This window comes from Thunnus albacares, chromosome 11, assembly GCF_914725855.1.
Source record: "Thunnus albacares chromosome 11, fThuAlb1.1, whole genome shotgun sequence".
In the NCBI taxonomy this organism is placed as follows: Eukaryota; Metazoa; Chordata; class Actinopteri; order Scombriformes; family Scombridae; genus Thunnus; species Thunnus albacares.
The window spans coordinates 4,206,740-4,221,320 of NC_058116.1; the positions used below are offsets into that span (position 1 = coordinate 4,206,740).

Consider the following 14,581-nt stretch of genomic DNA (forward strand, 5'->3'; position numbering starts at 1 on the left):
TGTGCGTGCGTGTGTGTGTGTGTGTGTGTGTGTTGGTCCAGGATGACTCCACTCCCCTGGCATTTCCTTGGGGGGAAGTCATGCAGTTCCCTTCTTCCCTCGTCTTAGTCCTATCTGGCTTCCATCTTCCACACACACACACACACACACACACACACACACACACACACACACACACACACACACACACATACACACATACGTACACTCATATTGTCGTCCCAGCTTCTTCTTCATCCTCCTCTTTAAACCCTCTGACACTCAACCTCCTTCCTCTCCTTGTTCTCCTGCTCATCTTTGCTCATCCCACTTACCGTCTTTCTCCAGACTCCCCGTGTTTTCTGGCAGCAGCCTGGAAAAGTATGGAAAAAAGATTTCAAGGCCTTGAAAAGAAAAGAACCGTACCGAAAATATATATGTTTAACAAGTAGGAGGAGAGGAATGTCGCTGCGAGGTGTTGCTGGCCAACATTTAATTGAGTTTAATTGTCTTCTGTGGCGACACTGCAGTGACAAAAGTGAGAAAGCAGAGCAGGAAAATGAGAATATGAACATGGAAATAAAGTATCAACTAGTGCTGTCATGTGGCGTGATTGGCAGGTTCGATTACAGAGGGGGGACTTTGTTGCATGTCATTGTCCCCCTCTCTAGTGTCCACTTTCAAAAAAAGGCATAAAAAGCCCAACAAAAACGTGCTGAAACAATCTGCAGTTCAGTGTTGGCACATTAAAGGATCATTCTGGTTTATTGGATCTTATTTTCATTGTTGCAAAACACTAGTTTACTGCACAACAAACCAGACTTTTCTCTGATCCCCTCAACATGAAGCAAGGAAACTGACCACAGATCAGCACTGAAGTTCTGCTTCTGTCTCTTCCACTTTAATGAGAAACCCAGATCACTACTCTCATCCCTTCCCCCTCAAAACTTAAGGTCAAAGGTCACAGCAGCTGAAGGAACATGGGGCGGGGGGTATACCTTATGAACTCTGGGGTCAGCTCCCAGTCGTCTGAGTAAGGGACCTCATTAAAACTGTTGTCTGCTTCCTTGATGGGTTCTGATTGGAGAGAAGGGTGATCAGAGTGAAGGAAGCTTTAAAGGTGGTCAGGACGTGACTGAGGCTTTTTGTAAATGTCAGATGTGTTGATCTTGTTTAGGCTCAATTACTGTCGTTATGATTTTATTTTTTCAAGTTGTTGCAAATGTGTTTTTGTAAGAAGAGCCTGTAAAGCTGTCAGCATGTAAACAAATGGTTGCAAATGTGCCACAGGCAGCACGTTAGAGGCTGGTGAGCGTTGGTTAAAGGTCTAGCGTGTAGTATTTTACCACCAGTATTTATCTAGAGACAGTAGTGTATCATTACCATAAACAAATAAGATCTTAACTGTGCAGACTCTCAGCATCTGTGCTTTAATTGCTTTACAGCACAAAAAAGGAAGACTGTGCATTAATCCAGAGTCAACGCGTGTAGAGCTTCTGGTGACATCTGGCAGATTGAAAAATTGTTTCATTCATTAATTTCAAAGCCTCATTCATATATTTATTGGCCACTTGGGGGACAAGATATATACACAGCATTGACATGTTATCACCTGAAAAGGTTGGCAACAGTTGTCTACTTACACATTCAGTCGACACGGAGCAACATTAGCGTTCATTTGGAGTTGTGGATCTGGCCACTTGAGGAATTTGAATTTAATATTTCACTCTTTGAAGGAGGAGGAGCGTACATAGACTTGCTAGTTTCATCAACTTCTTCTTTATTCAAACAGCATTGTGCTGAATCAAAGTCCGATGTTTCAACCACGCCTCCATCAGGGGCCCAACAGGGATAATGATTTGAAAACCACTTTTTATTCATTTTCAAATATCACACAAGGCTTCATAATTTACATCATTCAGTAATCAAACCATCATCTGTGTCACCTGTATTGTTACCTGTGTTTGGGTTACACATTATGGCACAATCTTGTGGTTAAATCAAACAAACCAATCAAGCCAAACGAACAAACAAAATAATATTCCAGTATAATTCCCAACAAATTGTATCATAGCTAAATAATAACAGTTAAACTTAGCTTGCAATGAAACTACTCAAGTCTAGCTCTTCATTCAGTCCATGTGGTGATATTTATTCCATCCCTATATATGTATATATGTATATATGTGTGTATGTATGTATGTATGTATATATATATATATATATATATATATATATATATATATATATATATATATACATACATATATAAAAGCTCCATTAAAAAAATCTTAAAACAACACATAAAATGTAAAATGACTGCACTAGTATCAAGAAAACATTGATTGATTAGTATTAGAAACAGGTGTAAGGTGTATGTCAGCCAAGTGGTAGATTTGGAGGTTATTCATATAAAATGAGGTTTAAGGATTTAATTGTAGGCTAATTAGCTTGTTAAAATTTTTGTTATGTTCCAACATGTTTTTGGACACAAAGCAATAGGGATGATGGGAAATGCGGTTTTCAGCCAGGTGTCTTCATTGTGGTCAAAGTTTTTCACAGATATTATTAGACAATAATTATTAAATATTGTACCTTTAACTCTCAGACTAATTCATTAAATGTTCACCTGGTCAGCTCAGCAAAATAAAAACCTCCAGTCAGCAGTTGATGATAAATGTGAGTGTAAAAAAAAAAAAAAAACTAAATGACATCAGTTGAGCTGGTGGTCTGTGGGGAGCGACAGACCGGCAGTGTTGGCAAACAGCAGCTGATTAAAGTGAGTGTTGGCTGCTGAGGGAGGAGACGAGTGAGTCAGAAAAGCCCTAAAACCAAAGCAGGGTCTGTAAAGTAAAATGCTCCCAAAGTGAATCGGTTCATCAGCAGCTACACATGTGACCTTTTCAAGCTCAGAGTCTGCTGACTGAGCATTAGTTTGCTCTGTGCTTTGGTTAAGACTTTACATTTTTAGGCTCACATCCATTTATTAGTTATACTGATATATGATCAACTGCTCACTGTCTATAATGGGATGGAGATGCATCAACCTGGAAAATGAATTTATTGTCTTTGTACATATATTGAAATAAGTCATATTTGTTTAATCCTTAATTTAAAATACTGCTGACACAATTGACAAAAATGAATTTAAAACGAAGGTCTTTGATTTGAACAGTACTTTTCTGTTACAAATTTTGGATAATGATGGACACATAGGTGGAGTATTGTTAAGGTTTATGTGCTGTTTACACTGAAATCATTTCACAAACATTTAGTCCATCATGGGAGTATTGGTCTCCCACGGTGGACTAAATGCTGTTTCTAGCCTGACAAGAGTATAATGTTTATTGAATCTTTGCTAAATATAAAGATAAATACAGTAACCATGGCCATGAGCCCAAATGTAAGGGTTCATTTTCTTCTCAGACAAAGCTTTTCCCACAAATTTTAACTTGCCTTGAGGGCGTCTGAAAAATGTGGTGAGCATGTGAGCCTGAAAACTCTGCACTGAAACCAACACAGTTGGCCTCTTACCTCCCAGGCCCTCCAGGCTTTTCTATGATAAGAGAAATTCTGGTCCAGACATCCCACACAAAGACTTGACCAAGGATGGTGGAGATGGATCATGGTGCTAGTCATGGGAGAGTCGGATGACGAAAGGATTACATCATGTTTGAACGGAGCATGGAGTCAGCTGGGAAGTTTTAACAGAGTTTCAATAACTGCATTATCTATATTCATGGTTATAAAGGGTCTTTGAAAAAAAAGTTCAATGACGGATTTATTGAAATTTTAAATCTCTTAGATCTTCGAAATAGCAGTCATGCTGATGTAGTGTAATAGAAGTACAGATGCTTTTATTTCCATGATGACTTTTATATGATTTACTATAAATCATGTAGTGTGGCTTCAGTGACCGTGGTTGAGAGTGGTTGAGGTGGAAGAGTTGAGGAGTCATTTTAGGTTCACTCATCACTCGTGAGTCAGTATCTGCTGTTCAGGAGACATGAAACTCCTGAGGTCTGAATTTGTCACCAGATTTTAACTGGGGAAAATCATTTTTTGGCTTAGTGTGGACGGGAAGTTTATCACATTGATTTAAATGCTTAATTTCCCATTAAGAAGATACCTAATCTATCTTAAAATCAAATGTGGTGAAAATCCATGGACATGGCCTAGATATTAGTAAAATTAATGGTTTGGTAATACAGTTGCATTGCTACAAGCAGTCCACCAAGACAGGAAAATTAGCATTCAGACTGTCTAACTGGTTGCAAACAACTTCTAGTTTTATCAAAACATATTTGGAAGAGAATAAAAGGAAAATGTGAAAATGACTACACACTCTGTTCCCTTGAAACATTTGAAATTAGATTTTACAGACTGACTTCCTGGCTCAACTTTGGCCTGTCATACTTACTGTAGTTCAGTACTGTTTGTGAGTTTTGCTATGCATTTATATGATTACATGATTTTTAAAAACATTTAAAGGTGCAGTCAGTTTCTGTTTCACCTCCAAATAATAGTTTATGTTGTAGAAGCAGTTTTGTGCTGTTAATCATCTTGTGACACCTCGAATTTATCTTTGAAGGTTTCTGACCGCAATGTTGGTTTAGATAAAATATGGCTAAACTAATGGTTTGTTTACAACCTGCGATAGTCTGAATGCCTGTCTTCCCGCCCTGTTGAACACTGAGTGATGTCTCCAGATCTTAGTTATTAACTTGGTGGGTTAAATGTTATTGTTGATAGAAATAATGAGCAGAACTGTGAAATTAAAACCCATGTTTTAGAAAAACAACCTGGAATCTTCCTTGAAACGACTAAAAGCTACGGCAGCTGAATAATTTCTGCTCTTCTGACAGACTGCCCGTCCCTCTGTCTTTGTCCTCTCTTTTATGTGTCCATATTGGCCAGGTGTGTGTGTGTGTGTGTGTGTGTGTCTTTTCTGAACAAAAGAACCAGAGAAGATGATGTCATCTATTAACCGTTGTGCGCCTGTCTGAGTGCATTGGCGGTTGGGGGGATTTTGTAATTATTACAGTCTGTTTGTGTTCTGAGGTCACCTTTCTCACACGGAGAGGAGACGCATACACTCAGACACGCGCACTCATACAGACACATGAGAACTGTTTATAATTTAAGAAAAATCGAATCACACTGAAGCTCTCCTATAAAAAGTCAAACACAAAGACAAGACTGTCAGACACTTCCAACTTTATACACAGACACACATTAGTTGGATGCCAGTCACGAGTGGTTTGTTTTTACTTCAAGGACTCTTCTCAATCTAAACCTCAGGAAGGAAAGAGACACATCTGTCTGTGAATGTGTGTAAAGATGTTCATTCATCAGTGTTTGTCATGACATCACCGGTGGCCATACAGCAGCTCCTATACAGTATAGTTAGCTAGCCTCGTGGTGAGTGTGTGTGAGTAATGTGAAGAGTGTGTGTGTGTGTATTGTGATGAATAAATCCAATTAACACACATTCTTAAGCTATCACAAAACTGCATCATCAGCTAAAACATATCGGTACCTTCCCTCCACACATTCCCAGCACACACACACACACACACACACACACACACGCACTACTAAACAGGCCGTCATCAAGGAAATGAAAATTCAAATTCTCAAACCGAGAGCTGGGTCAGACTGAGCAGACAGTAAGCCAGGGGAAATGTTTGGGTTCATAAATTTCTTGTGTGTGTGAATGTAAGTGGTGAGTACGTCAGAGATACCATCTGTGTGTGTGTGTGTGTGTGTGTGTGTGTGTGTGTGTGTGTGTGTGTGTGTGTGTGTGTGTGTGTGTGGCGTGAGTTAGAAACAGATTACTCAGCAGTGCTACAGTATGATGGATGCTGGAGTTTAATGGAGGCTGATGGAGGCCGGCATGTGTTAGCCTGCTGTGGCTGAAAAGCACACAACCACCGCATACTTAAAACACACACACACACACACGCACGCGTACACACAATAGTTCACTACATTTCTATGAATTCTCCACAGAAGAAGATTTTGACCAGATGTAGGATTGAGCTTCAGGTCAATTTGGATGTAGCTCCAAGTTGGTAAAGTACACAAATTATCTTTTATAGCAGCATAGAGCGATGAACAAAACAGTCATGTTCTCAGTTAGCCAAAATAGTGCACAATACGTTACTGTTTTTTGGCGCCTCTTGGGCTCAGAAGTACTCCAAAACAGGCTTACATGCATATTTTCACCTTATAAAAGTTGTTATGGCTACCAAGCTAGCAAACTATTGACTATCTACACATCTAGCAGACATGTAGCAACATTAGCATTTGGAGTTGTGTTTGTGTCCATCCAATGAATGTTAATCCAATATTCAATCTCCTTTTAGTTCTGGTCTCTGCCAACTCTTGAGAAATATCTATCTCTTTAGCTGCTAAATGCTCATTTTTCTTCACCAGCTAGGTAGTGTACAGTGGAGTTTTTATCAGGGCTTGTTTGCTGAAAAAGGCTGCCTCAGGCTAATGAGAGCATGAGACTGAACCAAACAGCAAACTTGTAATAAAAGCAACAACAGTGAGCTGTGAGTTGTGCTGCTGAGTTGAGTGATGATTCACTGGATTCATCAATCTGAGCAACCCTTTTAACTCACATTACATGTAATCATCTGATTCAGAGTTCGTGTGAAAACTATTCATTGGCAATTTCAGTTTATGAGTCTTTAAGTTTCATATTGAGTTATTTGGAACTTTTGGAACTTAAAAGAAAGTCTAAATCAATTTAACAAAGGACTTGAAATAACTTGTTTTCAATAAGCAGATTGATAAAATGCTATGACGCCTCAACCTTACTCAGTTGCTCACTTTTACCAGATAAAGGTACCAGATTAGTCTGCTTCACTTTAATGTTGCAGCATACATAATGATGGCTAATCATGTCAATAGTAGTCGTAAAGACCCTCAGGCACTCACACACACACACGCACACACACACACACACACACACATCATTGCAAAAGCAGTTTCTCCAATTGTGGTTTTGCAATTGAATGGCTGTTCAAAAAAAGTGCTGACTGTATACTGTTCACACATACAAATACGCATTTTGTTGTTGTAATAGGCCTTTTTCTTGCCTAGTTTTTAAAATGGCTATCTCACCAAGGTATTCTGTTATCGCTTGTTATTTGCGGTCTCCTCTCCACACTGAAATTGCTTTGTTTATCTTTCCCTCCCTCTCCCCTTCGTTCCAGTTTGTCCTCTCCCTTAACCGTCGCTCCTTTTGTGTTTTATGGCTGATATGGTTCAATGTAACATTAGCCCATCTGCACTTTGTTTTGTATTTGCTCTTCTCCCTCCCTCTCTCCCTCCCTCGAGCAACAGTATGAACGTTCATCTCCCTTGTACACTACTGCCAGATTCAGAGTTTTGCTTACAGTATTACACTGTTTAAGATGCTTATGAGATAATTTTTACATGACCACAAGAAAGCAGTCTCTTATTATGTTTAGATTATAAATAATTTTCCTGTGATCACAAGACAAAATTTGTTTTCCCCCTGTGGTCAAAAAGTAATATTCTTGTGATCATAAGAATTGAAGCTTATTGGGTAAGCAACATTTCCACAATTTCTTTCATTCTCTGCCTGGGTGTTACATCATGAGTTTTGTCTTTTATTTGGTTCATTCTCTCATGTTTTTTTTTTTTTTTTTTACAATATTGTCCCCCTCGTTCTATTTCACATACTATAAGTTCCCACAGTTGGGCACCCACAGAGATTTGCTTCCTTGTCGTCTTTGCAGTTTGCTCTCTCAATCAGCCTTGACCTTTTCGCCAACCCCACCTCCACACACACACACATTCACACGTCCCCTTCGGCTAAAGCAAAATGGGTTAATCTCTCATCACTCAGCCTGTGGACTGAGCCAACTCATTCAGGGACGGGGGCCGGTGGCTCAGGTGTCGCAGTCTTGTTTCACACAAAGGAAACTTGATCATGTAGTGGTTCAGACACACATGCACAGACGTACGCTACATATATGATGCAAACACAAAGGATTGCAAAGACTTACACAGAGACAGATGCATGCACACACACACACACACTTGCTCTCTGTTTAAGACCTCTTTATTTTTCCTCTGTCTGTGAAAACATTTGATTGTTGTTAACTCACAAATGTAACTTTACATTCTGGTCTTGTTGTCAAGAAAAGTGCGCTTTAACAGCAGTATGTCTGTACTCTTACTGTGTTCAAAAGATGTGTCATACTGTATCCTTTCTGTTTGTTCTCTGTTGTCTCGTTTCTATTTGCAAAAATAAACCCCTATAAAGAGTATATAACAACCACAATATGGTTGCAGGTTAGTTAGCTTCTCACTGACGGTACTGTTAGCATACGGTGTCTATTGTGGGTATTGTTACATCTTCCCCTGGTGTTTTTTGAACAGTAGGTCTGTAATTACTGAAGTCAGTAATTCTTCTCCTTTTCATACTGACCCTGCAGCGTTAGCTCTCCACTATGAGCCCAACACCTTATAAAGTTCAGCCAAAGCTAACATGACATTTCAACAGTCTGAGTTTAGCCATACAAGTGGTCATGCTAAAGGTTAATGGTATTTTGCAATACATTTTCTCAATGTTTGCTGGAATTATGTGTGCTGTGGTGGTAAGATACTAAAATTGTGTGTAGGTTTTCACTAAAACATCACATTGGTTGCATTTGCCTCCATTTTTATATTTTGGGATAGTGCTGGAGCTAACACTGATTTGTATTTAGGCTTATTTTTGTGCATTGTGTATACAATTCTGCCTCTTTTTTTTTTTTTTTTTTACATATTCTTAGTCATTTTTGTCTGGAGTTTAAACAAGAAACACTTGAATTAAATGATCTATATATTGCTGAATGGTAGAAAAAAAAATCCCCTGACACACTAAGTTGATATTAGCTTACAACTCATTGTAGCTCCTTTAGGTTTAGGCATGAGGAGTGAGATTGGTCAGGGTTAGGGTAAGAATATCAGGGTAAGCCAGTCAGAGGCAGAGTAGGGCAGATCATGACTTCACCTTCCTGGGAAAAAAAATATTGTGACCTGCATGGCACTATTCCCAACTTAAGATGTTTTTGTCTGGAGTTCACATAAAAAGCGCATATATAACTATTATACAAACAAAATGGCTGCATGCTAGTTAACCTCTGTCACATAAATCTACTAGCATAAAGCTCCTTTCTAGCTTTTATAGCATTTACACCCTCATGTATGTCATCCTGCATCTTGCTTTTACTTTTTTTATTTCGGTTGAATTTAACAAAAATGGGATTATTCTGCTCAGCTTTAGGCTCTTTTTTTAGCAAACATTAATAACTGTTAGCATTAACCTTCCTGTTGGGTGTAGCTAAATTGGGAGAAATACTCTAGAAACATGCTACCTGTTATTTACAATCTCTCATTTATGACAAAACCTTAGAAATGGCAGTTGTGTGATTGTAATATGGCCACAGGCCAAAGTTAGCCTCTCACGCATGTATGTTGTCACATTTGCTCTGAAATTAGAAGAAACCTGAATGAATAAATGGGATTATTATGCACACAAAATTGTACAGCTTCAGGCTAGTTACACACATATTGTATGTAGCATACTACTTATTTCTGCCCCTTGTCTTGGTTCACATCGTATTCCTGTTTTCCACATAGAAAACAGTGTGTTCAGTCTGTTCTCACACGCTCAGGGTTTGGAACAGCACATGAGATTCTCCACTCTATTGTAGAGGCAAATGACTTGCTATGAATGTGTTTTTTTGTTTTTATGACTCAACTGAATCACCCTGTATGTTTACTCAGCCTATGAAACTACCGTCTGGGAAGCTCTGTTTTTATCCCACTAACAATGTGCACAGCCATGCTCTTGTCTGTGTTGTAAATTGCTCATTTAGGCTGCTTTCACCAAAGCTAGAAAAAATCCATTGTTATTGCCATATTGCAGTTTTAATTGTCCTGTTACTGAGCTGTTGATATTTGAACAATAGACACATGGATTGTTAAATGACTCATCTCTTCTCTCTTCTGTTTTTTTTTCTCCAGGGTCGACATGTCAAGACGGGACAACTGGCGGCCATTAAGGTCATGGATGTCACAGAGGTCAGTAAACTCTAATGAATACTCGATATATATTTCGTTGTCATTGTCTGCAGTGTAGCCTCTGCTGCTGGACTGCAGGGCTGTTGAATTCTGTTGAATGTGAGAAAGCTTCTCTTTTCTTTCATAATTGAAGCAAATAAAGCTTGTTGGAGAGATGTTCCTATTTAATTTTACATAGCTGTATTAAAATATTTCCACTTCAATACTTGCAGTTGTAATACTGTATAGCATGATGCATGAAACATTCATGAGGTGAGACTAATCCAGCGGCTGCAGCTGTAACAGTTAGCAGACTCATACTGCTGCAAAAGAGCAGCTTGTGCACATTTGGAATTGATCCCAAATTTTGTTTTATTGCATCTGATGTCCTAAATCATTACAAATTCTTTACTCAAGCCTTAAATATAACACCAAAACAAACAGTTTCAAGAGGAGGCCCCTCTCCCTCCCATTGGCTCCTTAATGCCTAATCTCAGTGTTTTCTCTCCAAAAATTGTCATCATTTTCAGGTTTTCAGGTTTGTGTTTGAACAGATTTTCAATTTCCTGAGGGCAGTTAAGCCAATAGTCTTAAACTGAAGACTGTGTGTGTGTGTGTGTGTGTGTGTGTGTGTGTGTGTGTGTGTGTGTGTGTGTGTGTGTGTGTGTGTGTGTGTGTGTGTGTGTGTGTGTGTGTGTGTGTGTGTGTGTGTGTGTGTTGTATTTGAGCCCATGGGTGCTTCCTCGCCAGCTTTAACAAAGTTGAGTAAGGACCCAGAGGACTGTTCTGTCTGTGCAATTGCTGCCTGCGTTTCTGTGTGTGTGTGTGTGTGTGTGTGTGTGTGTGTGTGTGTGTGTGTGTGTGTGTGTGTACATTCAGAAATGTCTGATAAAACTATGTCTCAACTACAGTGATGCTGATGATATTTAGCGAGTGCTTCCTTCCTGCCTTTTGCGTTGCTCATCATTAAATGCTTAACTGGATGAGACACTGAGGAAAAATTTTCACAAACAAACCTTTGAGGTCACTCATAACATTTCCCACCCAGAAGAGGAATGAGTGCATCATCAAGACAATCACACAAAAATCCTTTTAATCTGAGTAACTGAAGAGGATCGTACCGGACCCCACTGGTTTTAGCTTTAAATGATTCATGTAAAATCCTGTTTATAAGACAGGGTATGTAAGATAATTGGTCACTGGGGTTATAGCCAGTTAGAACAAGATGTTGCTGTAATTACCATCCAGAATTACAGAGATGTACTAAAATGCTCCATGTGTCAAATATACCTCCTGTAATTGATGCTGAGGTGCTCAAAGCATTACAGTACAACATGGTGAGAAATTCACAGGACTACAGTTGGTCTCAGTATTCCTGAGTATGTTGTGTTGCGTTCCTGAGTATGTCCTGAGATTATGAATTTAACACCTCTTCTGTAAGTGAAATCACTTCTGTGTTGAAAAAAAAACAATCACCTTTTTGAGAAAGTTGATAAAGTTGATGTTGGAAGCATACTTTGAGCAGTGTTTGGTTTTCTTCCTCAGGGCTGCATTTTATTTTTAGACTACTGAATATTCGCCTCCTCTGCACTCTTTTGCCCTTTTCACACCCGTTATGGTTTCCCTACAGCTGCACTCTGACATACCCTTTAAGGAAAGGATGACCACAGCAGTTTGAGTCTGTCAGGGAATCAATCCATTAAAAAAAAACGTTCACATCTTATAAGTCAGTACAAACAAATGATACAAGGATTGTGACAGCCAGGTCTGTTAAAGAAGAGCACTTTTTATATTTGATTTCTCAGGGAGTGACGGTCTTGTTAAAGATCGACTACAGTAACTAATTAAATTATAGGAATTTGAACAGTCACAGTTGATATCCAGTCTGCTCCAAACATAATCTGTGTGGATTAGTTTGCACAGAAAGGAATGAAAGAAAGAACATCTGAGAAATTTCCTTCAGACACCTGTGGGCGTCATAAATCATATATTGGGTATTGATTAGTCATGTGATCCATCTCCCTGCCTTTAGGACCTGCTAATTGCTGAGAGAATTTCCATCAGTGTGGATTTCTATGGAAGGTTTTAGCAGCTCATAATTGTTTAAATACTGCTTAAATGATTTTCCACCTTCGTTGAGTATATTAAAGGAAAGTTTAGGTGGCAAATTTAAAGAAGAAGAGTCTACAGCCATGCTAGCTGATCTGTGAGGCTGTACTAAATGCTAACATCATAACATGCTCACAGTGACAATATTAACATGCTGATGCTCAGCAGGTATCAGCAGGTTAGTTTATGCATGTTAGCATGCTGACATTTGCTAATTAGAACTAAACACAAAGTACAGCTGAGGCTGATGGGAATGCCATAAAGCATTTTTTAAATTTCCCTTTGGGATTAATTAAGTATCCGTCTATCCATCTATATGTGTATCCAGTCATAAACCAAAGTATTGGACAAATTAAAATTCTGACCTGATGATGGCACTATAGAAGAAGTTAAGGGATGATCAAAGTTATTACAATTCATCCTGGGTGACACAAATGTTTGTACCAAATTTCATGGCAATCCATCCAATAGTTGGTGAGACACTTTAGTTTGGAGCAAAGTGGTGGACTGACTGATGTTTTGTTGATGCTAAAATGTTGAAAGTGGCAATGTGGGTTTGGGAGTGTACCTCTCACTATTGCCTGCAGGAAAAAAAAATCTGTTTCTTACCATGGAGATTAAAGAGAGCACATGAAGAAGTAGTGAGAACATTTGTATATGTGTATGTATTCATAGAAATGGAATGACTGAAGAGAAATACATGTTTGGAATATTCAAAACATGGTGGTTGATTTCCTCCAAAATGTTTAGAGTGGTGCTTTTCCAGTTTTCTAACATAAACACTCTGAGTTTGTCTGGATGCTTGCCAAGAATGACATTTGAGCAGAAGACGTTGTTGCATTGGAAAAGCTTGAGATTTATGCACACATGCACCAATGAATCCCATACACTCACATGTTAGAGTTGCAAAACAACACAGTCATACATCTTCTTTCCTGTGTGTGTGTGTGTGTGTGTATGTGTGTGTGTGTACGTGTGCATGTCCACTCTCTGCTCCCTGAGCACATCTCGGCATATGTGCTCTGACCCACATACCACTTCCTGTTCTATATACAGAGTGGGAAAGAGAGAGAGAGGCTAAGGAGGGAGAAGGTTAGACACTTAGGAGGAGAGGGGGAGGATGAAGAGTAAAATAGAGATGTAGGTCTGCACAGTATAGACACATATGTATCATTTTTTTCATATTAGTCAATATTGATACGCATATCCCGGTTTAAATCAATTCAGTATGTTTCAAGATCAAATATTCTGTTGAGCCTGAACGTAACACTTCCTAGTAGTAGATTCAGAATTTGAAAAACAGGCTGCAAACAGAAAATAATCAAAAATAATCTTTTCAGTATAAATCCTTACAAATCTCGCAGTGTGAAATGTCTGTTACCCATAACACCCTTCTCTGTGAAGGCTGGCAGAAGCATAGTTCCAGTTTTAGTCTCTGTTTGTCTTTGTTGTATTTCAGGATGCACTGAAACGATCCAGCAGCGATCGTGCTCATACTGACTTTGTTAAGTGGAATGTGTATCACGTCACGTCACTGATCCACATTAAATACACTTTTCTGTTTGTCACCGTTTATTTACAGCAGTAAGCTAACGCGTGTTGAACTACCGCTGATACTACGCCACCACATCCTGCGTGTGCTTCACAATAAATGCATTTTGATAAATGGTAAACACGCACTCATACACCCACACAAAGTGACCGTGCAAGATGCTGGCCTGGCCGTTGGGAGCAATTTTGGGTCTTGCCCGAGTACACCTGGACATGTGGACAGGAGGAGCTGGGGATTGATCTGCCAACCCTGTGATTAGTGGATGACCTACTCTACCTGAGCTACAGCTGCTGCATCTTAATGTGAAGAATTAACAGGCCTTTACTGTGAAAATGGAAGTGTGTGACAATGACTTTCATGGTTAGCTCACATAACCAAAGATTTACTCCATATCATTTAGTCAAACAGAAGATATAAACATTTTCTGTATTTTGAAACTGCATCAATGAAACTAATTATACATACCAGCTCAGGAAACAAGCTTCTATCTTTTTAACAATGATGTGTCAGCCACTGGTGTTAAAAAGACACTGCTGGACTGGAGGAGATACTGGGTTCAACAGGTCAGTTTTGTTGTGGGAAGAAAGAGGGAGTCTCTCACAGGTGAAGTGGTTTGGTGAAGAGATAGATGTAGAAGCGTGTGCTGATTACCCTGAGGAAACCCTTTTTGTTCTTACCTCTGCTGCTCATAGCAGCTCAAGTGCTGTCAGGGTTCATAAACCATCTAAACAACATAAATAACATTTTCACAAGCCTAAAAAGCACGTTGGTGTGTGAACATTTCCCTTATAGTTGAAAAGTGATCTGTATCGTACGGAATCACTTCCTCACAGGGGTTTACGGATTTTACAC

General features: G+C 39.1%; 1 protein-coding gene across 11 annotated transcripts in view; it reads left to right on the forward strand.

The window, feature by feature from the left end:
- Positions 1–14,581, forward strand: part of map4k4 (mitogen-activated protein kinase kinase kinase kinase 4) — a 95,401-nt gene that overhangs the window by 33,990 nt on the left and 46,830 nt on the right. For all 11 annotated transcript variants that reach the window (XM_044364958.1, XM_044364965.1, XM_044364959.1 and 8 more), the window contains exon 3: positions 10,033–10,089. In XM_044364958.1, coding sequence (XP_044220893.1) covers positions 10,033–10,089 — 57 coding nt within the window. The remainder of the gene's footprint in view (positions 1–10,032; positions 10,090–14,581) is intronic.